General features: G+C 49.8%; 2 protein-coding genes across 3 annotated transcripts in view; one reads left to right on the top strand and one right to left on the bottom strand.

Moving 5' to 3' along the window:
* The window catches only part of LOC149351675 (protein odr-4 homolog), a 55,580-nt gene extending 50,831 nt beyond the window's left edge, over positions 1 to 4,749 (bottom strand). The window contains exons 1-2 of the mRNA XM_089581024.1: positions 4,452 to 4,749; positions 4,103 to 4,258 (exon numbers count right to left, since the gene is read on the bottom strand). Of these exons, the coding sequence (XP_089437150.1) occupies positions 4,103 to 4,258; positions 4,452 to 4,553 (258 nt within the window). The 5' untranslated portion in view covers positions 4,554 to 4,749. The remainder of the gene's footprint in view (positions 1 to 4,102; positions 4,259 to 4,451) is intronic.
* A 168-nt stretch (positions 4,750 to 4,917) lies between these two features.
* On the top strand, positions 4,918 to 25,816 carry LOC149351677 (tubulin alpha chain). 2 transcript variants are annotated; one of them, XM_089581026.1, is made up of 6 exons: positions 4,918 to 5,025; positions 7,328 to 7,607; positions 20,509 to 20,753; positions 21,411 to 21,673; positions 23,030 to 23,294; positions 25,031 to 25,816. In XM_089581026.1, the coding sequence occupies exons 1-6, from the start codon at positions 5,023 to 5,025 to the stop codon at positions 25,322 to 25,324; spliced, it is 1,350 nt and encodes a 449-aa protein (XP_089437152.1). In that variant the 5' UTR covers positions 4,918 to 5,022; the 3' UTR covers positions 25,325 to 25,816. The 2 variants fall into 2 exon arrangements, with proteins under 2 accessions (XP_089437152.1, XP_089437153.1); XM_089581027.1 differs by lacking the exon at positions 7,328 to 7,607 and having other exon boundaries at positions 5,000 to 5,025.
* Positions 25,817 to 27,387: the final 1,571 nt, after the last annotated feature.

Consider the following 27,387-nt stretch of genomic DNA (forward strand, 5'->3'; position numbering starts at 1 on the left):
TGGTTTCCTAGAGTCTTTTATTAAACACCATTCTAGTAGCCTATACAACAGCTATACTGATGTACCAGAACTCAAGGATAGCACAGGGAAATGCAACTACAATTGTTCTCGACGTTATTTTTGAGAAGTTAATGGTGTAGTCATTCTAAACAAGAGATAATTTGACCAAGTAAAAAAAACATAATGTGCTACAGATTAAAGCTGAACCCATGATCTCCACGTGTCGTGTCGCATGCAATGCTCAACCAAGCTAAAGCATCAGCTGTCTCCCTTTTTATTTTTGAAGGTATTTACCTTCACTTTACAGCAGCTTAACCTTGAGAGTGTATCACCAGCCCTTGCTGTAGCCCAGTAGACCACTGCACAAATCTGCAGAGGTTATTCGTTGGTACAATACTGCAGACCTTTTAGTGACATGTAGTCTTTTTGTTGTAAAATTACTTGCCATCTAAAATTATCACTCAATTACCTTTCTTCTCTACGCAACAACAACAACAAAAATTACAATTCTGTAATTTTTCCTTACATTCAAAGAGTCAAGGCTTCTTTTGTGTACATCCTAAGGAGCTCCTTATCTAGCCTATTCTTGTCTTGGTCATGCGTAGAGGCAAGCAGATGTGCCCTGTTTACTGATCAAAACTAAAAAATGAAGATTCGTGCCTATTTTCCAGCTAGGGCACCAGCGTCGCAACAAAAGCATAACTTGTGAATAGCTGCTGCATGTTACAGAGGGCGTCCAAACTAACCGCAAAAAATTTGTTAAGTTGGAACATATCGAATTAAAAAGTTATGATTATTAAGACTGTCAGCACAAACTCCAAATGAACAGCTTGAAGTACAATTTTGAAATAGTATTAATATAGCTATAGTCCGCAGTTGCAGGGGTTAGTCACACTGGAAGCTTGTTTCAGTCACAGAACTTACCAACACACAGCACAGTCTCACTTGTTTAGTATCCATACTGTGCAACTATGAACACACTTTGATCCTTGCACTGCTTTGTAAAAGTCAACTTCAACCCCCTGGACCATTTACTCTTGCTGAGCACCACTGCATTAAAGGAGTAAAGACATCTAATTTTTGGCTGCATGTTTTCTTGTTTGTAATGATGCACAAGGCATTGCTATACATGGATCACCACATAGTACTATGACCACTAAATAATTTAAAATTGAATTTGTTTTGCCACCTGCTTCAGTTTTGGTTTCAACAGCTGAGCAACGGCTATGATGTCAATGGTAAGTATAGGTCACGCGAGGCATGAAGAAAACTGCGACACAATTGCTGATTTGTCATTGTTATTCAATACAACACTGAAGCTAGCCTGCCTCAAGAGCCAGAATCACAATGAGCGAAGAAGCAGCGATTACATTGCAGTTTTCTTCATGCCTCACATTACCTACACTCATCTGACATCATAGCCATCGTTCGGTTTCTCAAACCGAAACAGGTGAGAGAAGAAATTCAATTATAAATTATTTAGCAGTCGTAAGCAAATACCAAGTGGTGATCCATGTATAGTAATGTCTCACGAATCATTAAGAAGGGAACATCCCCCAAAATTTGGTATCTAAGCTCCTTGAAACGAACAATAGAACACAACCTTGTGAAGGTTCCTCTAGCCTCTCCAAGATGTACTTAAGCTATAATTCATGTTGTTCGTCAATTATGGCTCTCTTGAACATATTTAGAAACTATCCTCCATCACACTGTATTCAGCAAAGTCAAAATTTGAAGGCCAGATGCAGTTAAGCTCTTAGCCTCCATTGTTAATTCCAACTAAGTGATCAAGGCCAAGAATAAGCTTCGGCAATTTCTGTCATCCATTCTAAGCACACGCCTAGTACCTGTACACCAGCTCCACCATTAAACATTTGTTCTGCTCAAAAAAAAACAAAAAAACTGCCATCTACACATTCTAAATGGCACTACTTTTCACCTTTACACTACTGCTATAAATATCAAATACTCTGCTCTAATGTGCCTAAGGTTAAAAACATAATAGTGCTTTTTTACTACTTCTCCAACAGACGCACACAACTGTAAGTCGTTTGGGATCCGTAACCTTTTCTATATGACTTACCGACAGATCCTCTAACTGCTTAACATATTTCATTGTGTACACAATTATTCAATAAACTCAGAGCATTTTTGAATTACTCATCATCAGGCTTAGTAAATTAGGCATCAATATTAGCCAACTACAATTTTATGCGAAGCATACTAAAATAGCCCAACCCAGCTCCTCGAGCGCGGCGGTGTCGTTACCATTGACCTTTCGTGACCTCCATGTCATACCACGTGATGCGTGACGTCACAGCAGATGAAAAACGGGGGCCCAACTCGCGCCGTCGCGCGAGGCGTCGTGACCAAGGATGACCACGTGGTGCGTGACGTCACAGTAGATGAGAAACGGGGGCCCAGCTCGCGCCGTCGCGCGAGGCGTCGCGACCAAGGAGGACCACGTGATGCGTGACGTACGACATAGGAGAAACGGGGCCCCAGCTCGCGCCGTCGCGCGAGGCGTCGCGACCAATGTGTTTCCTGCTTCTGCCACTAGGTGCGTTGTAGTGAACACGTGATGCTGGAGCGGCGGTATACAAGGGGGTGTGCCTGCCTCTGCTAGGCGTACACGGGATAGAGATGCCTCCTGGAGACAGGGCTGCTCGTTGGAATGAGAAGCAAAAGTTGCGGCGTGCTACAGAGACTGATGAAGAGCGTGAAGAACGTCTAGCCAAGCGGCGTGCTCGATATGCAACTCGGCGACAATATGCTTCGCATCTGACTAGGCTTAACCTAAGCTAAGCCTCAGCCATTTTTTTGCCCTTCACCTGCATTTCTCTTGAGAATTTTACTCTTGCCCACAAAAGACTCTCCCTAGACTTGCCAAATTCTCCACTGACATAGAACGCTTATTCAATACAAAACTCCCAAATATTACACTTATGGACAGAATAATTGCTCATCACAATAAAACAGCTGCTAGGGTAGTCTAGGAAGTCTCGTTCAGACTAGTTGGTGATCGTTCATGTTGACTTTGCAGCATGAAACACATGAGGACAAGAGACATGGAACGACATCCCTGTCGTTAGATGTCTCTTGTCTAATGTGTTTCCTGCCGTTCAAACAACACAGCAGTCTGTTGCACTGTTTGAAATTTCTGCTAGAGGAAGCATATTCTTTAATATTAAAAGAAGGCCGGTGCAAAACTTTACTGCTGAATGCTAAGAAGCCTGACAAGCTTTTGCATGCGCCTGCCCCAGTAACATGTTACTGGAATAGTCCCAGTTTAATCCCAAAGCGTCACATGTTATAAACAATGAAAACAAATTTTCTTCAGGATACGTTGTTGGGCGAGTTGGTTCATGACAAAGGGACGGTAAGTGTGCAAAAAGGGCGACCACGAGAGAAGAGACAGGACGGGACGAGCAAATTTTTTATCAGAGTGAACATAAAGCAGAGGGAAAAAAATTTTCTTTTTAATTCAAGCTTCACAGAGAAAATCCATTAATGTTTAGAACATATGCTTACTATGCTTCATATATCTATCTCCTCGTATCTGTTGTTCATAATCAGTCAGGGGAGCTTGCAAATGTGGCTGTTTAAGCTATGCCAGTGCGAACTGTCAGCTGGATCAGTGTGCATGAATAATGTGCATGCTTTAGCACTGCCTACATATTGGGCTCTACTATAGCACAGCAGAATGAGGCTCACGTCAACCCTTATATGTTTGGCAAGCTCCTGTAACTGATTCTCTTCATTTTCGTTACACTGAACTGCTTTACTGCACACTGTACTAATGCAGTGCTGGCGTTTCAACATCAGTGTATTCCCTCTCCTCCACACAAGAGTAAGGAACTGGAAGACTGCTCATCTGTGCACTTTGAGTACACGCTCTCGTCACACTTACAAATGTGATATATAAACGCCAGCGAATTTCAAATATGACAGTGCAGGACTAGCTTCTTTCTACGTGACCCAATTAACTCTACAGACGTGTGCGACATGCCAAATCATGACACGAACCGCACACTGCTTAGAAAGATAAGCAACATTGACAGCTACACGCGGCGAGCCATGCTTCAAACAACTTCTGACTGACCTGCTTGGCATGCTGGCAGATCCAGGCCTCCTCAATATCCGCGTGGCCGGCAGCAGACTTGTGCGACTGCTTCACGTCACCTTCCTCCTGCGACTCGTCATCATCCTTCTTAGGTGTATTGGCAATGTGGACCACGATGTCTCTTTGCTGCGTGCACTGCAAAACGCCGATTTTCATCATTATACAGAATGCAAACATGTCGACAACGCAACATTTTCATCTGACTTTGTTTGAAGAGCGCTGCTTGCTTGGAAAGGGCGTAACAAAAAGGAAAACAAAAAGGAAAACCAAACTAGAAACGACAAACGTCATGCTTGGTCAAACGATATAGATGAAGCGTACAGCTTACCTGCCCGATAATCACACCTACTGTCAACGATGAACCCTTCGTCTGAACAAGCTCGTTGATCAGTTTCTGAACATGATCGTCGTATGCTATTGTCCGGCCCATATTAAAAACTGTTTTTACGATGCAGGTGCGTCAACATACAACAGCGCAGCCGATTCCGGGCCTTCCGAATAGCACACGCAAACAGCTGGAAGGGGGCCCGGGGAAGCGCCTTGGAAGCGGTATTTCTGCCGTACAGCCGCTGCCTACGACATCGGAACCACGACGTTGTTCGGTTGCTTTACTTCGCCAGATTTGGCTTCGCCAGTGGATACTAAATTGGATTGCATTGGATTGTGGTAAATGTGTTGTAGCCAACGCGCAATTTCTCTGTGCACAACCGTATATCTAAACCCTCTGGCAACGTCGAGCAAAAAAATTTTGTCCAATCAAATGACGCTGATCATGGTGCGTCATGACCACGTGATTGCCTATTATAGGAATTTTGCGGTACAAAAGCGGGTGCGAATTTGAGCGCGGAACATTTAGTTCGTGGAGGCTCCGTGGTTCAGCAACGCGAATAGCTGCAGATATGGTGAGGCGTTTTCGTTTGCTGTCAGTTGCAGGACTGTAGCCCGCAACGACATGGGCGGTTTCGCAGTGCCTAGCGGCCCTAATTGAAAACTAGCTTGTAAGAAAAATAATTAAGTGTAGCTGGTGCTAGCAGCTAACTGCCGTCGCTTCGATCCGTAGTTTCGTGTAACGTTTCATAAAATGCAGTTGTTTACCCCGGTTCCTGGTGTGGCAGCCGTGCGTCCCGTAAATTTTCTGCGCCAAAAGGTTAATTTGCTGTGTTCGTAACGCAGCAGCATCATTCGTTGGCTTAACTGTGGAGGTGCTTTGCAGACAAATGTGGCTCAACATGACCGTGCGTCTCTGCGTCGTTTCCGACGCCGGTTGACCAGAACCCACTGTAGCGTATGCTTGGAGAAACTCATTTTTCTTCATCCACTCCGTCTTAACGTTCCTGATGTTGTTATTTGCCTAGAGCTCGCCGGGTACGTGTTCGGCGGTGCCCAGCGAAGACTGGTATGACGCTTGTTCTGCCGTTGCGTACCTTGAAATAAGCTGCTGCTGCTAGTTTTCTCCTAGCGTGCATGCTTCTCCATGAAGCAGCGCGCAGCTCAGCTCCATCCCGTCGTTCATCTGTTCATCCAGGCGCGCTTCTCAATTTGCCTGCGTGGCGTAGGTGCGCGCCGGCTGCTTTCATTTATTGACCGCTGTTACTTCGCCGACGACGGCGAGTCTGGGCGGTGACTCAGTGGGCGCTACCCGCGTACTGCGTAATTCTTTTGTTGCTGCTTTTTGTTTGTCGTTATGGGAGCAAAAGAGGGGATTGCCCTGGTGACGTCACGAGCGCCAGTTGTCTGGCGCGAAGTTCGCCTTTCGCGTCCGTGCTATCGCGGGAACGCCGTGTGAGGGAAGGGAGGAAGCGCGTTGAGTGTTTCGTTTCGAGACGCCCCGTCCGTGCAAGAGCCCGAAACGCCGTAAATGGACTTCGCTACCATCGTCGGTAGTCGTTTTGTTCTTCCGTCGTCTCGAGCACTGCTTGAGCTGAAGTCGTGCGTTGCCTTCCCCCTTTTGCTCTACACCCCCCTCCTTCCGCCTCTTGCAGGGGCGTTGGCCGCGCTGCTGCTAGTTCTATTTACAGACTTTAGCGGCGCCGTCGGCTTTCTTTTTCTGCTCTAGCTATTGCGTTTGTTCATTGACCTTCCCCATCGTTAGTTTCCTTCCTCTTCAGCTGCTGCGACACACGAATCATAAGAGTTGGGTAGCTTGCGCGAAAGCCTTCGGTTTTCGTGAGTCTGACCTCGTAACTGACATAAGACAACTGCTTTCGCGCGCCGTTTTACTGGTTTTATTTTACCAATTGTGACCCCAGTCTAATCAGCTTCGTCAATGTGGTGTCGGCGAATTTCGTTTGCATTTGTCAGTTTCATGTACGCTACTAGAAGTGCACCTATCCCTGGCTTGGTCAGGCGTGGCCTCTAGCAAGGGGACATACGCAAGGAGCACGTGAGCGGATACTGATCGCACTGCTTCGGCTGTATAAGGGACTGGAACTCGTCGCGGTTTCGAGTTTCTTGCTAAATGCTCGTCCGGTGCCTCTTTTTTTAAGTCGGAGACATATACGCCGTCGCAACAACTAGGGGCGCGCCTCCGATATTTGGTACAGTTAGAGGCAAAATACAACCCAACCTGTCAGCACCGACACGTGCTCCCACGTCCCTGGCACGCGTACTGCATATGCCATCCAGCACGTAGAAACTACTCGATGCGTGTTGGCATGAAATGCAATATGTTCCATCCAACGTAAAAAAGACTCGTGTTTTTTGTTGGAGTACAGACGGACAAGTCTGTGGCGCACTTTTCGTCCTTTGTTTCGCTTGCTTCGCTAATATTGGCTTTTATGCCAACGAGCGCACGCAGCCTAGCTGTTGAGAGCCTTTAATGTAGGATGTACCGTGGCCTATTGACGTTGTGAGATGTTACAGATCAGTTCGTGAGGCAACCGCTATAGGAGGAAGATAACTTTTATTGTCAAGTTGAAATTGAATAGGTCACGATGGTCACCGTCGTCTAACGTTTCAATAATGGGCGGTAATTTCACTGGATGTGTCCGGGGAACGACTAACTCGCGGCTGCTTTATTAGCTCCCCTTCCGCCAACGGGGAATGGCTATTTCTGCCGGGAAGTTTCGTTCTGTGCGAGTGGCGCAGCTCCCCTGCACACATTCTGCGCGGTTTGCGACGCTGCACATTCGACCGAGACTCGCTGCTGCTGTTTGATGGCCCGCTCGGCCGGAGCCGCACTGTATGTCTGCCTGTCCATTTCAGAGGGAGTGCATCAGCGTGCACATTGGCCAGGCGGGCGTACAGATTGGCAACGCCTGTTGGGAGCTGTACTGTTTGGAGCATGGCATCCAGCCTGACGGCAAGCTTCCCAGCGACAAGGTGTCTGGCGGCGTGGATGACGCCTTCAACACCTTCTTCGCCCAAACGGGCGCCGGCAAGCACATTCCCAGGGCAGTCTTCGTGGACCTCGAGCCAACCGTAGTCGACGAGGTGCGCACTGGCTCGCACAAGCAGCTCTATCACCCGGAGCAGCTCATCTCTGGTGAGCGCATCCTCTGCAGTGTCACCTAAGATGTTGCAGCACTTCTGCTGAACACCGGGAAGATAGAGGTCTCGCTTGCATCCTGCTGCCAAAAACACACTGCGGACAAATAGAAGTCGGTTTGTACCGATAGGGTGCCGCGTTCCAATCGGATCACCTTTACCGAAAACGGAGCTTTCGAAACGTCAAGTGCGTGCGTCGACACATATTTGTCTCGTATTTCCGACAATACACCGCCATTCAGTTCAAAACTGTGGCAACCTGTAGTTTTCCGTAAGGGCATCACAGGATTGAATCGACTGGCGGGGAGGTTTTTAAATACAAATTTTCTCCGTGTGATGAAACACTTTTGTGGTTGCGTTAATCAGGGAATCGGTATTTACTATAAAAATTGGCGGGAGCTTAGCTTTGGTTAAGCCTGGTAGGTTGCGAACGCAAAAGCGCAGCGCCTCCAACTAAGGAACGCAGTGCGCCGCGTCTACAGGCCACGCGTGTATACCGGCCACTGCTGCGCGACTACTCAGTCTTCGGAAATTTTTTTATATTTTTGTTGTTGCGACTGAGAGAAAGAAAACAATCTACAGCTGATATGACGTCACAGCGGCAGTAGCGCCACAGGTGCGCGGCGCGGCGTAACTGCAGCCGGGCTATGTGAAGGAGCGAGTTGGTCGCCCATATTGGTCAAACGTAACTGCGGTCGGGTTACGTCGGGCGCTGGCTGTGCACGTACCACGCGCGCATGCCCAGTCGGTTCCCGGTGAGGTAACTGTAGTTCCTGTCTGGTTGGGATATATAATAAAGGGGGACATTGTCTCTAACCGGATTTTTTAGAGCGCAGCTCTTTGGCGTCCGTTCCTGGGTTTCGCGTCGTCGTCGGCGTTGTCGTCGGCCTCGTAACCAGCTCCGCCCCCTTTCATCCCCCCAGCGCTAGCAGCGACCGACTGATACCGCTGGATGCCGCTGACGCCGCTAGAGAGTCAAGATAACGTGACTGCATAGAACACCGTCGCCGCCATGCAGAAAGAGGAGGAAAGGGTCCCCCCCCCCCCCCTGTTCTTGTGTGGCGGATGGGGTGCTCTTCAGTTGCCGACGCGCCGGTTATTTCACGTAGGCGTGAAAGAAGAGAGGCCGTAATGAAGAAAATGAAAATTGTATTTGAGGAAAGGAAATTACGCATTAACTGTGTCGCATATCTCGGTAGACACTAGTCGAAAATTGTATTTGACGAAAGAAAGTTGCGAGAACTGTTTGTTAGTGGAGTCTTTGTTAAAGGAATACGTGTGAAAAATAAAAAAAAAAATTCTGTGATAGCGCATACATGTGTTGCTCGATTTCTTTGCCTCAATCTATCGAAAAGGTGAAACAGCTTATTTGCTGCGCTCAAATTTCGCATTAGGAAGTAACGTAATCGTCGGTAATTTTTTTTTCATTCTGAAAATCCCGACGTTTGGCAGCGGCGAGTCGGTTCGGCTCCTTCCGGCACGACAGTGCGCAGTCTGGTGTGCAACTTTAAATGGATGGAAAATGTGGGGAGGGGGAAGTTTGAAGGTGGAGAAGGATCCCCTATGAAGGAGTCGAACCGGCTCCGAAAAGTCCTGTCTTTAACTGTAAATATTGGTTAGATACAGTATATACCCCCTTTTTCCTGAACTTCAGTTTAGTACTGCTAACCTAAATCGATATACTATGTGCTCAAAACCGCGGAGCGTGTGCCATGCAAGATGGCTGTGGTAATATGGAGCTAAATCGCTGCAGCATCAAACGCCTGTGCTCATGCAGTATACTGGGCTTCTACCCCTTTACAGCGCAGTGCCGAGCTCTGTAAGTCGACTTGTGCGTAGTCTGATACGATTTGAGTGGCCACTTCAGGATTAGCCTATACTATACTCGGGGACAACTATCTGTGGCTACGCAGGGGAAGCTACGAGCGCATGCCGTCAGCTTAAACGCCCTCCCACATGAGCGCGTGATAAGAGCGCACTTGCGGAAGCCTCGCGCCGCGCCCTCGTAGCTTCTACTACATAGCCACAGAACTGCTCTGATGCAGTTTATTATGCGCTGGAAGGGTGAAGGAGGGTAATACACGAGGTTGACCAACCCAGTGATCCTTTTATCCTGCGCCGTCATTTTTATTGGCGACTACGCGACCGACACGCCTGTCAAGTAATATTTATGGGCAGTTGTAGCCGAAATGAACGCGATAACCCTCAAATCGCACGAGACTACTGTCGGGTGCTAATGGTATGCAACACTCGTGGTTCCCTGGCTCACTGCTCTTGTGGTTTTGGGCGTTTCCACCTTGCTGGAGCGCCACACTTCGAAGCACGCCTCTGACTGAAAACGGTCGCCGCTTTCTGTCTGGCCAGCCGGTGCTGCCGGAAAGTGGCGCAGCAATTAAGTCTAACCGAAGCGCTAGTGTTGTAGTACACCTCCCAACAGTGCCTCTGAGCAAGGCCCCGTGCGCATGGACGACAGGCCGTATCGCGGCGCGTCGTTAAAAACGGAACGCTGGACAACTGCATGGCACGCGGTGTGTGCGTGTGGAAAGGGGAACAGGCCGGCTCTTTATTCCGGCGTATGCGAGCCGTCATGCTGTGAGCGACGTTTGCCGGCGCATGACGTGGCGCAGATGGCAGGATGGGATCCCGTTTCGCGAGCGACGTCTGTTCCCTTGCAGCCGTAAACACCGAGCTTGAAGGGGTGCCCGTTCTGCGCCCTGCCTGCATCGCCTCCCTTCGCCTTCGCTCTGCTGTGCAGACTCAAACGCGCTGACATCAGAGCCTCGGCTTGAGTCGTATATGCGAACGCTGGCCCAGCGGAGGCCTGAAATATATCACCTGTTCCTGCGCGGGTAAGGCGAGGACCTCACGAAGCGGAAATGTGACGTCATTCGACGCTTGGTCCGCGGGTGAATGGTCTGTCGTGTGAATCCCCCTTGAATAAGGAACCCTTATTGTCAGTTTAGCGGAGGTGCGCTCTTAACGATATTCTAAACTCGTAACGTTAAATACATGAGACTTCACTCAGCGCAGAAAATGTCCACCTACACTAAATAAACCATAATCTCTCACCACACCTGGAGGCAGCAAAGCCTCATCAGGGCTCCCCAGCGCAGCGCTGGTTTTTGCCACAGCCCAACAAGAACTTCCACTGGAACCTGCATTTCTTCCCACCGTCAAGCCATCAGCCTGATTTTATCACTAAATGTAGGCGTTGGTCACACTCGCGCCGCCATTCAGTATGACAATAACGCTTACACTAATTAAAACACCAGACAGCTGAAATACAACCAGCCATAGAATCTAATTGCATGCCTGAAGTGCAAGCATAACTTCAATAGCCTTCATAGTTCAGAACGCCAGAAGTCGTATCTATTACTCTTTCTAGATAGAAGATCAATCAACACCAGGAAACGTAAGGGGTGAAGGGAAGTAATTATCTTCGGTTCTAATGGCCGGACGAACGAAGGGTACAACGTACCCTCTACAAACATCTTCGGGAGGACTGACCAGGGGCAGAAGTATACATCCCGAAGCCAGAGCTCCTCACCCTCTCCCGTATATAGGCCTAACCAATTTAATGTCAACAGCCAGCCCAACGATAAAAATCTAATTATCTATTATTAATAATAAATCTGTTAATAATAAAAATCTGTTATTAGTTTTGTTCGCAAAACATGATATCCAATCCCGTTCAACTGGCTGCGCTGGATGGTTTTCTTTTTATCTCATGCGAAATTCTTTTTTGGAGCTTTTATTTTTAATTGCGTTAAGCCCGTTCTATTTCACTGGTATGGGTCGGCACCGGCACGCTTTTTTTTTTATAAAGTCCTATGCATACTAAACCAAAACAGACCTCCCTAGAGTTCTCGACCCACTTTGTGCCGGCCCCTCCTGCTACTACCGTCAACGCCAGTCTCCCATTTTCTTAGTGCTGCTTTTTTGTCACTCTGGCACTCTCTTCTTTACGCGAGGTGCCCCTCTCATGCGGATCCAACTCCGGTCCGCGGCGGCCGCGTTTCGATGGAGGTGCATATGTTAAAGGACAACTCCGGCGTTTTTCGCACCTCAACTGATTTTATTGAAACTTTCGGGGTAAGTTATCTGGAGTTTTCTTGTAATTTCTGTCAAATTTCGCAGCCGGGCGACGTCTTGTTGCAGCGCCAATGAATTTTACAATTTTCCATTTCGTGGCCTCAATCGGGGTGATTTCAACGAGCAAACTTGCGTGTGGGACGTCACAGGTTGGCGCGTTCCTTGATATTGGCTCTGCATTTGCTGTCGGACAAAACTTCACGCTTGTTTTCGGTCACTTTAGACAAATAATGATCCAAGCTGTCGCTTACAGTCGCCATGCTAGCTAATCGAAGCGCACACGATCAGTTTTGGTACAGCAACCGTGACGTCATAGTTGATCCAAAACGCGGTTTCGGTTGCCGAGTTTGTTTTAAAATACTTCTACTCGGTATTTCGAAAAACTGCTTCTTGTGCCGGTGAGAAGCTGTAAAGAACGTTATGTGATAATCTGTTCAATTTTGAAAAAAAAAAACTGCGGAGTTGCCCTTTAAAGAATCCCGGGTGGTACAAATTAATCCAGTTCCCTCCGTTACGGCGCCTCTTCCTTCTTTCAATTGCTCCTTCACTCAAGGCGCGTATGAGGTGGTGTGGCTCGGGTCCTCGGGTGGTTTCCCCACAGTAGTAATGACGAGCAGCCAAAGTTTAGGAAAATAAACAAGTCTGATTGTATTGGGGAGTATTTGCATGTACAGAAAGAGGGGACGCTGCCTTCGGCTGGTGTTGCTGAAGCAAAGTGGACAAGTTTCTGCGTGCTACCAGACTTCTTTCTCCTTAGCGCAATTGCTGTACTTATTTATAGCGCCAGACGCTCAAAATTAGTGAATTGTGCCCGTTTAGGCGGCCTTGCTTACAGGGTGGCGCTCGGTCCCCCGAAAAAAACGCGACTCCTTCTAAGAATAGGGCGCGCTTGTTTACTTTTTCGACTTTTTAAATGATGCGCAGCTGCGGCCAAAGTATTACGGAGCACGCTTCGGCGTTTGAAAATTTCCCACGTGTTCCGTTGAGAAGATTCGGGGGCAAACCAACGGCACGTGCTAACAAAAACGTTAGAACACTGCGGCGACCCGCAGAAGCATCAATGCTTTTGCATTGATGCCTCCTTCACATTCGTCGCCTCTTTGCTTCACTTTAGACTCTTTGCCTCTTTCTTTTTCTCTCATTTGACCGTGGAGACGTCCCGTCTGACGATGTAGACGCCCCATCCATAACGGCAAATGCGCTAACACTCGCACACCATTCACACACTCGAAAGAAGCACGCGCACTCGGGTGAGGCGAGGCAACGACTGACGTAAGAGGAAGCGCCGTAGCGGAAACGGAAGGAAACGAGCGTTATAGGTTTTTTTATCCGGCCACAGCTCCTCCAAGATGTCAGTGACCCCATTTTAATGAGGTGGCATGACGTCACGATAACAAAGTTGGCGCGAGTGCACCGCGTACCCACCACCGACGCGCCGCGCTCTCCTGTGACGTCATGACATGACGTCATTTCGCGACGTCATGCGTCGCCATGGCAACCACTTTGGCTCGACGTCACCGCTCCCAAGTATTGCATCATCTGTTTTTCGATACATTTTCATATCTTTAGTTAACGTGGTTTCACGTGGTTGCGTTTTTTCCCGCAGTTTTGAAGTCTACTACTGTTTTCACGTCCTCATATTTCAGTGGGCGATTTTAATTGATGTCCTGCGTTCTCATTGCACTGCGACGGATATCTTCCTCCTTCGTGGATTCAGAGCTGCTCCGGATCACGGGTTGCATACTCCATAAGTACTGAGCGGCGGTGACGAGCATGCATTGCGCCGCGCAATGCATGCACGGTTCTGGTACCAGAACCTAATTTTACAGGTATAGGTATAGTTTACAGGTGGTATAGTTTACAGTACACGGTGCCCGGCTGTCGTCGCTTATTGTGCGACGTGAGAAGCTGTCTACTTAAGCGATGTTTCAAAATATGCGCGTTCGCGATAACGATCGATTTACTATAATTGTTGCTTTAAAATGCTAATATTACTGCTATAAAATATTTCTGCTCCATAGCTGCTCCGAAACCAGTCTTGGCTCACTAAGGGGTGGCACAGCCAACAAGCAGGCACGTATCACGTAGCTCAGTCCCTTCCTCCTCCCCCAGTACAAATATTGCCTTGAGCTCCTCCCGACAACTTTCCGGCCACGTGCCTGCCAACAAGCAAAGCGTCTGCTAAGCGTCTGACAGAACGCAAAGCTGCAGTTGTGCATGTGGGCAGTCAGTTGAAATGGGCGTCTCTGCCGAACAAGGTGCTTCCATGACGTCATGGTTGACGTCAGTTCAACCGCTTTGGTGCTAAAGGCGCAGCTTCCAGCGCCGAACACGCGGGCGGCTGTCCTGGTCAGAGGCATGAAGTGCTCAGTTTTTAGTTCACTAAGCTCGCTGGTGCCGATTTCGCGGGCTGTGGTTAGCGAACGTGCTCGGCGCATTATTTCATAGCGCCCAAGCAGTGTGCCTCCCACCTTATCGGCGCTCTATGCCGGTACCTGGCGGTTAATTCATCTGCTGGGAAGGACCATGCTTCGGAGTGACACGTGTTCATGATTAGGCGCTGCCTACAGCACTCCCGAGTCTCTCGACGGGAATTTCATATTCGTTCGAGGTACGCCCGTCCACAATGTCCCCGTCTTTGTTCACGTTAGAATACAAGAGGCTTTTTTTTTTCCTTGGAGGGGGTCCTGTCTAGCGCGACGTGTATCCCGCGTGCAGCTCGGCTACCGCGCGGTGGCTTCGTTCGCGCGGTGGCTTTTCCGGCCGGCTCTGGTTTCTCCGGATGCGCGTCTTGTGTCCTCAGCCGCCGAGCGGATGCGCGGCCGCACTCGCCGCCTGGGTCCTCTTTCAGCCTGACGGCCGCATGTCGTTCCTTAGGCGGCGCTGCCATTGTTCGACTACGCAGCGTCGCGCGCCACGTCTACCAGGTGTCCCACAGCTAAATGTGGCCAAGCTTTTAAAGCGCGGAATTCCCTAGCCGCGTGAAAGCAACTGAGGGTTGTGTAGTCACTTCACCTAGTCTGCAGTATTTTTTCGTTCTGCAAAGCTAATTATCTAGCCTAATTAAATAACTTTTTAATTATTGACCTTAGGAACAGTGCCAATGGAAAAGTCGCAGATCGCTTTCAGAGACTGCTTACGGAAACGTTTGCACCAAGGTGCCGTTCACCTGAAGTTTTTTACCGCCCTTAAACCATAATTCGCGCAATAAAAAGCTACCACGTGACAACGGTGCCACTTCAACGTCCCAAGACTCGTCTTTAGTCAGTTTTTTCTGAAGTGCTTTCCCCGATGAGCCTTTGCGTGCGCATTGGGGCACAGATGAGCCAGCAGCTCGTCACGTGATAGCTTTCTTTTAAAGCCAGTAAAGCTACGTAAATTGTACCCTGGTGGAAACACGCGGTAGCGGTTTTTGGAGACTAACTTCTACATTGGCACTTTACTCCTCGAGTCAATTAGTTGCCTAATTAGGCTTAACTAATTAACTTCGAAGAACGAAAAAATACTGTAGACTAGTCTACGCGACTCTAAACAACCCTCATTTTGTTTCACTGGGCTAGGGCACTTAGTCTTTCTTAAAAGCTTGGTCACATTTAGCCGGGGCATCTGGTATAAGCCCTGGCAGTTCACGCGATCTGCAAGCACCGTTGCAACTCTAATGATGCTAGGGTGCCTGGATGTAGGCTCGCATCATAAATGATGCCGAAAGCAGCCATAGAGGGCAGTTACATTTCGTACAGATTAGTTACTGTATACGCATATACAGTAACTCTAGTACAGATGTACAGTACGAAATGTACGAAAAGTACATTTCGGACACTCGCGCGCGAGCGGTGCAAACTTGTTGCCCATTTGTATTTCGTAAAAAAGTACATAGCCCTCATCTGTCGTTTCTCGCTATTGCTCCGCTCAATACTCCTCGCTGTTCTCTGCCTGGCCCGTTTATTCCCGCCGGCCGCAGCTCGGATGCTCAGGGGTATACAAGACACAAAATTTCGAAAGCACACAAACGATATTTGTTTGATGGTCATAAGGAGTTGCCTTCTAGCAAGCTTCAGTCGCAGGCGTTGAGTGGAAAATAATTTGATTTTGAACGCTGTCCGAGGAGCCGCTCGGCATATCCGCCCGTGTCGATTGACGTCAGGTTGCAGTGACATCAGATTTTGGTAATCTAGGTTGTTCGGCTGACTGTGACGTCAAGGTGCACTTCAGCGCTGGCGCCGACCGAGACCGAAATATGCCAGTACACAATCGATTGTAGTTATAACGGTACATAGTGATGTTGGAGCTCATTTTCGCAACTGCTAGGCCCGTAGGCTTTATTGAAGGCAAAAAATGGACCCCCGCAAAAACTGTCTGCATCCCATTAAGATATGCGACAGCAACTGCCGTGGCCGGAAATATTTTTTTGTATTTTAAGCCGTATTACTACTGTCTTTTTGAGCCCAGGGAGTGTGACTAGCATGCAGGAAGTTTCGTTTGAAGAGATGTAGGCGGGACAGGAACAGCAGCAGTGGTCCGGTGGTTTCGGCATTGGCCTTGTATGCCAGAGATGCGGGGTTCTGTCTTCAGTGGCGCCGGGCACCTTCCGGTTTCCAGTAGTTGCAGTCTTTTCATTGACCTGGTGCTGATCTTCTCCGGGGTGAAATGCTTGGAAAATTGGTCTGCGACCTTACTTTGTGCAGTCCGAAGGAGTGAACATTGGTACGCTACGCATGTGATGTGCATTGCTTTTAGCGACGTCGCCTCGGCACACGCATAACACTGCGTAGCAGCTATCGTTGATTCTACTCATTACGTAGCACGGCGTCAACGTTTCTCAATTTTTCAGAAGCCGCTACGCCATACGCGTGCCAGTTGTTTGATCATCCTTGTGCTGTTGCGTCGACGTTCGTGCTGAAGTCTCTCTGCCACCGGCGCATGTATCAGTGGTGCGCGACGCCATTGTGATGTGCGGCGTTAGTGCGTTTTGACGCCACGATGGCACGGTGATTCGGCGTATACTTAACTGGTCGGCACCCGTTTTTGTGCCCTTTCTCTCTGCACAACCTTTCCCTCTCGTCACGCTGCAGCTGTGCCTCTGCCGTGCAGCCCTTTCCCTCTCTCCGCTCTATGCTGCGCCACTGCCCCTTTCCCGCGCCCTACCTTTCGCTGGGCTTCTCGGTGTCCTAACCTCTCGCACTCTCCTGCGCTGTGTGCAGACCACACTGCTACACCCGGGGACTGTGGCACAAACGGCTATCGTTGCAAAACGCGTTAGCCATGCCACTGTGGCCATGGCTGCTCTTCTGCAATTAGTCGCATCATCGTCGATAGATCAGTCCGGGGAAAGTTGTCTTCGGCGTAGTGTCGAGCCCGTTTTCTCCTTGTGCAGTCGTACTGCATTTGCCGTTCTAAACATGGCGTCTGCTCACGGAAGCTTATTTTGGGCGCCCGGCGTTTTGCCCATTCGCGCAGAGCAGCGCTCCATGGGGCTTCGACGCCTCGCGAAACCGCTGCTGCGCCGCTTTCCGCACGGTACCCTCCGGCGCAGCTATGGTCCGCTCGCGTTCGCGTGTGCACTTGTGCATTCTTGCATTGTTTGCTGGAAGTCTTGACGCGCTCGGCCAGAATCCAGCCCTGTTCAGTTGGTAGACAGCGCACAGCTGCCCGGCTGTATCCCGATAAGCGTTGCGTGGCTACAGGCATTCCCGCCTCCCCTTCTATTTCTTGATTTTAGCAGTCTCGCGACTCCGCGGAGCCCATTACTGCGGCTGTCGCGTGTTTCGCCGCACGATGCTTGGCGTGCTTCCTCTTTTGTCCGAGCTAAGCTCTCGTAGCGCGAGCGTAGTCAAAGTTGACTGACATTGCTCCTGCTGGTGCGCATTGTAAGCGTGAAAAGCGCAAAAACCGACGTAACTGCATGCGGGACGACGCTGTGTCTTCCTTCATATTTTGTGCTTTTATTTCACCCTGGCAGAATTAGCCATGCATGCATGGAAGTATTCCGACGTGGCAACACGGTGTTATGTAACCTGTCGTGTTCTCCGCATTACAGGCTTGACCACGCAGAGTACGGCTGTGTTGCGGTCCGTGCGCGTTGACTCTGCTTTTGACCGTACCGCACGGCGTCATAACTTTGTGCTTGCAACATACAGCTCGACTTGACACGACTCATTCCAGGCCCTTTGTTCTCAAGTTTTATTCTCGAAATCTGGAGGCAGATAAAACGCGGACGCTATTTCTGAAGCCCAGAAAATCCCTTGCAAATCGAATTTTCAACATCAATTAACCTCGAACAGAATTAACCTCGCCCGCTCGTTTTGTCGCTGTGCGATGCTTACAGCAATATTCAAAAGCAAGTTATAAACGAAGGGTGGCACCTTTAAAAAGCTTACCAAACCAAATTTTGTCCACTTTCAATTATATTCGTAACTCCTTGGCGTTTGCTTCCGCAGCACTGTACTGTCGTGAGCAAAAGACTCCTCAGAGTTCTGACCCGTGCCACTCTGCGTGAGGTCTCCATCTGACAAAGCATCTCTGGTGTCCAGACCGGCACAGTGGGCCCGTCTCGACACCAGACATGCTTTGTACAAGTACAAGCTTTAAATGGTTCAATCAACCTGAAGTGGTCAAACTGTGGATAAGGGTTAGAGGGTCTGTAATTACCAACAGCATCGCGGCTAGCGCTAAGAGGGAAAGCAGAGGAATTCGGGATCTCGTAGCAGGACAGATATGGCTTTAACAGAGGACGGTGACGTCAGCGTTCATGAGATGAATGATAATTTTGCAAGTACCATTACTGAGTGCGCAGTAGCTTGACAGAATTCTGACAAGTTCTCTCATGGAGACGAAAGATGTGTTTAAGAAACGCCAAAGCATGCATGAAAGCTTGTGACCCCATAGATAAAATTGACAGAACTGTCCTAGCTAAGATACTACTGTTGCAGATTTGCTCTGTTATATCAAAATATTGGACGGATAAGTTACCGATCATGGTCTACATACATGCAGCAAAATTCTTTTGCAATTAATGCCCCGTCATTATGACGTAACTTGCCGGAAGTTGGTCGCAACAACGTCATTAAAGGGAGAGCATAAGTATTTCCTTTGCGTGCAAAAGCATAATGCATGTTTTCTCCTTAGGCACTTTTCGTTTTGAAACCTTGCTCCCCATCGCAAAATTCGTGGCAGCCCTAGACTGTAGAAGATAGTTAAGGTAGCCGAGGATTTCTACAGATCTGTACGGTAGTCGAATCGATACGCTAATGACCGAGGCAGTGGTGTGGAGGAACTGGACATTCTGCCGGTAACGAAAGAGCAAGAGGCAAAAGCCAATGCAAAGTGGTAACACGGCTGGTGAGGATCGGGTAACTGCAGATCTAATGGAGGACGGTAGGAATATCTTCAGGACCTATAGAGTGTACCGCAATCTCGGAATAACCCTAACATCATGCTAATTGAGCAGAAAGGGGACGTGAAGAACTTAAAAAAATGCAGACCGATCATTTGTACTGCTTGTTGCCTAAACGGTGTTTGCCAAGGTAATCGCTAAATGAATTAGTACTGCAGTCAACCAAAGGGCCAGGCTGGCTTCCGTAAAGGTTACTTGACAATTGGCCATTATTACAGAATCAGTCGGGTGGCAGAGAAATGTGCAAAATATAATCAACCATATATTTAGCCTTCATAGATTCGGAGCAAATACTTGACTCAATCGAAACTTCAGCAGTCGTGCAGGCATAGTGGAATCAGGGCGTAAAGCGGCACATGTAGAGGTACTGGAAAACGTAGCGGCTGCACAGCGACCATAGTTCTCAAAGAAAGTGATAAAATCCAAATAAGAAACGGTGCCAGTTTGGAAACACGATCTCTCCACTACTATTCGCCACTTTCTGACAGGAGGTATTCAGAGAAATCGATTAAATGCATAAGTAATGTGCCCTTGCGAGGCTTTATAATTAATCACTACCCCCCCACACATACTCCTCTCCACACTCCTTTGCACCGCATACACAAGGTGCGCACCGTATGGACCCCTGTATACACTCCTCTGTCCTTTGGATGTGGCGTTTGGGTTCGTCCTCTGTTTGCGCTAACTTCCTTCTAAGCGATGGGCATTGGTGAACAGGGCGCAGTGTTCAGCGCCCCTGACCAGGTTTGGACATTTCAGGTCAAGCCCAACGCGTACGTCGCAGCGGTAGCGGTGGCGGTACGCGCTGTGCTAAAAGTCCGACTCGGCTGACGGTGCCAAGTCTCCTGCTGAAAGCTGTTGGTTTCAGCACCGGAACCGAAACGCCAGCGCGTGTTAAAATGCAGACACCGATTCGTATTAGGTAGTAGTCGTCCGACCCGGATCGATGCAACGCCCGTCGAGTCCATTTCCTGGAAAGTCGCGTGACTTCGCAAACCGCGATCGATTGCGCTAACCTGTTGAGACAGCAACAGCAAGCATTTCCCGGCTTGTGCGCGCCTAACGCCCGGCGCTGGTGGCACCGGTTTTGCGGTGTCGTGTTTCGTGGCCGTCTCGTTTCGATCGAAGCTGTGGAAGTAAATCGATTCGGACTGCACGGCTGTCGCAAGAAAAAAGTTATCTAGACTCATGCCTGCGTTCTGTCGGCCTATGACCCGCCTTGTGCCGGTTTCCGCATGGCAACTGTTGTAATCCTCCCCCTTGCTTGTGCGTTGCGCTAAGTTATGTTGTCAGGGAAACCTCACCGTGCGTAGACGCTAATCAGTGCTCAACTCGGCGGTTCAACCTTGCGTCGTGGTGGGCCGGCGTTGTTTACCTCCCTCGCGTCGTTCGCTCCCCTGTAATTTTCTTGCAGGCAAGGAAGATGCTGCCAACAACTACGCGAGAGGCCACTACACCATTGGGAAGGAAATCGTGGACCTGGTGCTCGACCGCATTCGCAAGTTGGCTGAGCAGTGCTCGGGCCTGCAAGGTTTCCTCGTCTTTCACAGCTTTGGCGGGGGCACTGGTTCCGGCTTCACTTCGCTGCTCATGCAGCGTCTGTCCGTGGACTATGGCAAAAAATCCAAGCTCGAGTTCTCGGTCTACCCTGCACCCCAGGTAAAGTTGCCCGCTCGCAAGCCCCGAAGTTCGGAACCACACAGATGAGCGGAAATCTCAAGTGCGGGTCGGCACTACTGTTGTACTGCAGGTGCTCATTTAGTTTTCACTGAGTTGTTGGATGGCCCATTTTGAATGCGGTCCCCTACTGATCATACTGTCTCGTGAGACGGCACTTCGAGCGTAGCTAGTCCACCAGAGGATGGATGCTCTGACACTGTGGCCAGGACGCCGCCTTCAGACCATCTTTGGGTATACCTGTTCGTAGTCATAATTCCTTGTCGCCGCGGTGGCTCAGCGGTTATGGTGCTCGGCTGCTGTTCCGAAAGACGCGGGTTCGATCCCGGCCGCGGCGGCAAGAATTTCTTTGGAGGAGAAATTCTAGAGGCCCGTGTACTGTTCGATGTCAGTGCACGTTAAAGAACCCCAGGTGGTCGAAATTTCCGGAGCCCTCCACTACGGCGTCTCTCATAGCCTGAGTCGCTTTGGGACGTTAAACCCCATAAACCAAACCAAACTAATTCCTTGTCAAGTTAAATATCAGCACCTTTCATTTGTAAAGTTGCGGAGCCTCAAGAGCAGACTTTAATCCACGATTTGTCTGATTTGAGTGTTCTCACAGCTCACGATTTCTTTATGATCGCCACTCTTCTGCAGGTGGCAACAGCGGTAGTGGAGCCGTACAACTCCATTCTGACGACTCACACCACACTCGAGCACTCTGACTGTTCCTTCATGGTGGACAATGAGGCCATTTACGACATCTGTCGACGGAACCTCGACATCGACCGCCCGACGTATTCCAACCTGAATCGCCTCATCAGCCAAATTGTATCCTCCATCACTGCCTCCCTTCGCTTTGATGGAGCTCTGAATGTGGACCTTACGGAGTTCCAGACCAACCTCGTGCCTTACCCAAGGTAAAGAACCTCCTACAAGCTCTTGTCTGCCGGCTGGCGCATAATGGCAGTCCTGTCTGTGCGGAATCGACTTCTTAAGCGTGCTCTAATCACGCGCTCACGATGGAGGGAGAGAGAGAGATAGGCGTTTAATCTGGCGGCGCGCGCTCGTAGCTTCCGCTGCACAGCCACAGAAAGCTGTCCCCGAGTATAGCTGACGTAAGCCTGCGTCCTCGTTCGGAATAACAGCACTCCACAGGTGCGAAATTGCTCGCCGCACATCCTACCTGCTTATCATCCAAGGAACGAGGACGACAGCGCAGGCTGAAGCAGCAACCAGTACCGGCGACCGCTGCGCCGCCGCTCGGCTGCGAGCCCGCTCCCGATGCCGTCGCGGCTTACTTCTGGCACTTTTTGTACATTTCACGTACCGTATTTGCCAACTCTTCATGAAATAAAGGGAAACCTTGTAAATGTCGAGAGCCTGCCATCGCAGCACATCTAGCGGTCGCTGCGGCGGCTGCAGGCTCCGCCAACTCGGATCGGGGTGCGCGCCGTTGGCACATCACCTCAACATCCGGCTATGTATTCCCGAAATGTAGCCTGCGCAGACCGCTTACCTTGTTTTAAGCCTACATCGTCGTTCAGAAAACTCGTTTGCTGTGCTGAGACAGGGATACGGTAGAAAAAAAAAATTGTTTTTTGAGGACAGGAAGTGGTGCGTTAACTGTCACTTCTCGGTGGGCACCTCAACCGCGCCGCAATGGAAGGGAGAAGGTAGGAGTTAGGAAGGTAGGCGAAGGTAGACAACTTCCGTAGTGGTGGGCTCCGAAATTTCGATCACTTGGGGAACTAGCATGTGCAAGAACCTGCGCGCAGTCCTCGTGCGCGGCGATTGGCTCGAGTCTACCGCCACCTGTTGGCCTCTTCCGAATTCTCTGGATCTTTGGCGAAAGGTTGGCAGTCCCCCACTCCGCCTGTGCGATTTGGGGTGCATGGGTGTGAGGGAGAGGGCGCATCGTTCTGCATCATTGAAGAATTTCTCCGCAGCTGTAGAGCTGGAGCCGAGATTAGTGTGCATGTCTCCGTACCGGAGCGGGGGAGGGTTTCAGATTGGGAGCTCGAGCCGCGTGATGGCCTTTTTAAGGACTATACAGGTAGCGGCAATATGAAGAGGGACACGGCAGCAAGTAGCCTCCGCGCGTCGCGAAGCGCTGCCGCCGAGAGCTGGCTAGAGTCGGCGGCAAAGGCGCATGCGCAGCAGGCACGGGTGGAGGCCACTCGCTGCCGTGCTCCCTTTCACTTACGTACTTGTGTCCCCATGTACTTGTGCACTCACCGAGCGATAACTGCTGTTCTTCATTCCCGTCTTTCCAGAATCCACTTCCCGCTGGTAACTTACTCACCGGTCATCTCGGCGGAGAAGGCACACCACGAGCAGTTGACTGTCGCAGAGATCACCAGCTCTTGCTTCGAGCCAGCTAACCAGATGGTCAAATGTGACCCTCGTCGTGGGAAGTACATGGCCTGCTGTATGCTCTACCGGGGCGACGTCGTCCCCAAGGATGTCAACGCAGCGATTGCCGCCATTAAATCGAAGCGCAGCATTCAGTTTGTCGACTGGTGTCCCACAGGCTTCAAGGTTTGTCTCGCCGTTTTCTCTGCCCTGGTAGCCTACTGGCTAGTGTTCGGCTGCTGAACACGGGTTCGTGGGTGCGAGGCGGCCGCATTACGATCAACACGAAAATGCCCCTCCATCGATATTTAGGTGCAGGTGTAACCCTGTAGTACCCAGCCTGGGGAAATTCGGTCAACCAATCTCTGCATTTCAGACGTGTAAAAACTGGTAGATTTGAGAATCGCTTTGCCGCATGATTAACGTCTCGCAGTTATCATACTGCCCGGATGCCTAACGGTGAAAGTGCGCTGAAGTGCTCGGGCGCACATCATAAATTAATAGCAAAATGCAATACGACCATCGAAATGTCAGGCTATTTTGCCGTTCAAGTTGCCTTTTGCAGAGAGTTGCGTTTCAGCAGGCCTCGTCCATCTCTGGAGGCTGGAACATTGACCTTGCATCGATAAATATATCCGAAGAATTTTTTGCAATACTCTGAGCAATTAATGTACTTCTGCGATGACAAATGTAAATTACTTGCATTTTTAGTCCCGCCTATGTGATACGCCGGCCATTAAACAATCCCATGAGGTCGAATTTATTCCACAGCACTCCACTGCATTTTGGTTGGTTGGTTGGTTGGCCTCGAGTAGAATGGCACATACCCACTACGGGGGAGTGGCCAAGGTAAAAAGCTGAGCGCTGCTTCGGCTTCTTTCTCCTTGGTGTTCTGTTTGTTGAAGGGTATAACTGCGCGAAAGGGTTAGGGCAACCCTTTCGAGCAGTTGCACCCTTCATCAGTATGAAGCAATTAACCCGGCAAATCTGATTGCATCTTATTGTTGTAACTGCGTTTTTATCGGAAGGGGGCGCGTGGAGTTGAGTGCGGAAGTTTTAGAAGTCGCAGGTTTGCGTAACGCAGGTGGCGCAAGCTGCATGGGCTGCACTTAGAGTGGGAAGGTGACGGATACACGGCACGGCTACAACGGAAGTTACTTTGCTATTTCCTTTTGTTATATTGGTTAGCTTGGAAGGGCACGAAAGGCACGGGGCGTGCTTCTCAAGCGATTTTCTAGCTTCTGCTTGAGTTAGCACCAGTTAAAACGATCTGTTCTGGAGGTCTCGTTCAAAAGTGCGCCCAACTGCGCCTCACCCCAACGCCCGGCACCATTAATTGCTTAATTTTTGCTTTTCCCGTACCTACGGCAAATGGACTACATTGAGATTTCTTTGTCATTAACGCAGTCGCAATATCCACTGGGCGCCTTCAGTGCGTTAATCGTTCGGAAAGCAATTTGAGAAACTTGCGCGAGTTGGTGGTTGTCTCAAAATAGCGGGAACGAGACATAGACGCAGGAGCAGACGTACAGGCGCGGACAAAAGTAAACGGAGCACGCAACTGTCTTCGAATATTTTTCACGCGTCACCTAATTGAAATTTCCAGAAGTGGTACGCGCATACTGAGGAGGTTGGTGGGCTTTCTTGTAGACAAACACTTCTTCATTACCAATGGAGAAAGCGTGATTGCACTTGGAACGCAATAGCGTGCTCCGTTTACTTATGGCCGCGCCTGTACATATGGGCGCTGTATGTATGTCTGCTTCTGCGTCCTTGTCTTGTTTTCCCTGTTCTAAGACTAAACCTTCGGGAAGCCTTATGGCATGTGCTTGTGTCGACAGCCTGTAGCCTGCACAGATGCCAGGTGCAATGCGCGCATGTGTTGCGTGGCGGGGCAGACAGCGTGCAGCATTCTTTTTCAGGTGGGCATCAACTACCAGCCGCCGACAGTGGTTCCAGGCGGAGACCTGGCCAAGGTTCCCCGCGCAGTGTGCATGCTGTCAAACACCACCGCCATCGCAGAAGCCTGGGGCAGGCTCAACCACAAGTTTGATTTAATGTACGCCAAGCGTGCTTTTGTCCACTGGTATGTCGGCGAGGGAATGGAGGAAGGAGAGTTCGCAGAGGCCCGGGAGGATATGGCAGCTCTGGAAAAGGACTACGAAGAAGTTGGCGCCGACTCCGTCGATGCTGCTGAAGACGGCGAGGAATTTTAAGCCTCCGGGCGCACCAAATGCCCGCAGTGAACCCTCGAGTCCGCCGAGGCTTTTTAAAATGTGCTGCTCGTAATTGCAACTTTCACGCCTTTGTGTCGGCAGATCCTTAACTACGTCGACGAATACGGTTTTCAAGTCTGTTCCGCATTGCGTGAGCGTAGGCTGGCGTACGCGCAAGTCGTCGGAATCCTTTTGTTTGCCACGATCTATGTTAGTCCCCTTCTGCTGAAGCTCTCGGGCCGCTTTGTTTTTGCACCGCTGGTTATGCCCATAGGCATGCACAGAGGGGGAGGTGCTAATAGCCGCCGTACAGGCCTAAGCTCGGGGGCGCAAACTGTCTCATATTGGTGCCTTCTACCCAGACGGCATGACAAGACTCCACCATTTATTTAATCCTCCCCCCCCCCCCCTTTGTGGCAAGACCTATCCGCCGCTTTTTGTTATTTTCAATGCAACTGAATAAACTTCTCATTTTCGTTCCCATACTTTAAACTTTGTGCCACAGCCTGTAACCTTCGCTCGCCTGTTGCATTGCGCCGAATGAAACGAGCTTCCAAGCCGCGTTGTTTGGCTGCAAGGTGCAACCGATCATGGGTTTTGGTGTCGCGGTAGGGTAGGCGTGGCGCATGGTCATAGTTCGCTGCGCTTACCGCGCCGAAGGCCATCCTGCACCGGCGAGTGCGCGGAGACAACTTGATTTTGCCGAGGGTAGCAGCTCGTAGAAAGAGGACACTGTGTGTCGATGGAATTGTACAACCAGGCCTGAGTGCGGCCCGATCTCGGTGACTAGAACCGACAATGCACTTCCTCACCAGAGGAGGATTTGGCCAGCCTGATGTAGTGCTCGGCCGCAACCTTCTATGAACGACCCGATTAACCCTTGGCCATCAGTCCCCAGCGGCTGCGGAGCAACTGACCAAGGCGGCGGCCAGACCTGTGACGCAGCGGAGGGTGCTAAGAATCACTGGCTCCGAACAGGCCACCATTGGAAACTGAACCTAGCAACGTTTAACGCAAGAACCTTATCCAGTGAGGCTAGTTTTAAATGGGATGTTATAGGTTAGGACAGATGAGGCGTATACAGTCCTAAAGGGCAGGCACGTACTGTGCTATCGTCGATTAGCAGACAGACGAGCACTCATTGTGGGATTCCTCATCAATCGGGATATAGCTGGAAACATAGAGGAGTCTTATAGTATTAACAAGAGGGTGGCAGCTATCGTAATTAGGCTTAATAAGAGGTACCAGCTGAAGGTGGTGCGGGCCTACGCGCCTACATCAAGCCATGATGAACGGACAGCTGAAACCTTCTATGAAGACGTGGAATCGGCAATGACCAAAGTAAAATCACAGTATAGACGCTTTACAGCGCCGTATCATGGGGGCTGCCATCTTTGATCACGTGATCACGCCGCCATTACTCGCCTCCTGACCGCTCGGCGCGAGCCTCGTCGCGAAGGCTGCTGCGTCGGACGATTCGGTTCCGACAGGCAGTGTTTCGGCTGATACGGTTGTAAAGGAGAGGGAAGACGACACTATAGTTTGGCCAAAGCTTGGAAGGACATGTGAGAACCCTAATTTGATCACTTCAGGCGTGAAAACGCGATAGGACTTCATGTCGCGTAGAGCCGCTGAGCTCTCCGCCTCTTCGAGCCAACGGACGGATCGCCTGAATGCTTGTCTTTGCATGCGCTGAGCGCTCTGCTTAATGTTTTTTTATTATTATTATATAAAACGGCAAGGTTGAATGTTCCTGCGGCCTTACAGGTCGTTGTCCTATCGTGTACCTGCATGCAGACACTGCTGTAAAACGCTCACATGCACATCGTATGCATTTGTTCACAACCTGTTAACGGTGCTTAGGAAACCTGAAATATTTCCTACTGGTTGGGTAAACATAGAAAGGCGACAAATATAAATAGACACACAAAGGTTGACTATCATGGTAGCAGTACCATGTATCAAGCAGCCGTCACAAGCTGGCGTGCAATCATTTCGAAGGATTCCGCAATTGTTATATAACGCGCGCATGGCAACGCGTTCATGCTAGACGAATTTCACAA

This window comes from Amblyomma mixtum, chromosome 3 (assembly GCF_055824585.1).
Source record: "Amblyomma mixtum isolate Tamu chromosome 3, ASM5582458v1, whole genome shotgun sequence".
NCBI lineage: Eukaryota > Metazoa > Arthropoda > Arachnida > Ixodida > Ixodidae > Amblyomma > Amblyomma mixtum.

What these genes read in the sequence shown, in the direction of transcription:
- LOC149351677 (XM_089581026.1), top strand. An exon ending in CCCGGAGCAGCTCATCTCTG is followed by an intron (nt 7,608 to 20,508) that starts GTGAGCGCATCC and finishes ATTTTCTTGCAG; the next exon opens with GCAAGGAAGATGCTGCCAAC. An exon ending in GGTGTCCCACAGGCTTCAAG is followed by an intron (nt 23,295 to 25,030) that starts GTTTGTCTCGCC and finishes ATTCTTTTTCAG; the next exon opens with GTGGGCATCAACTACCAGCC.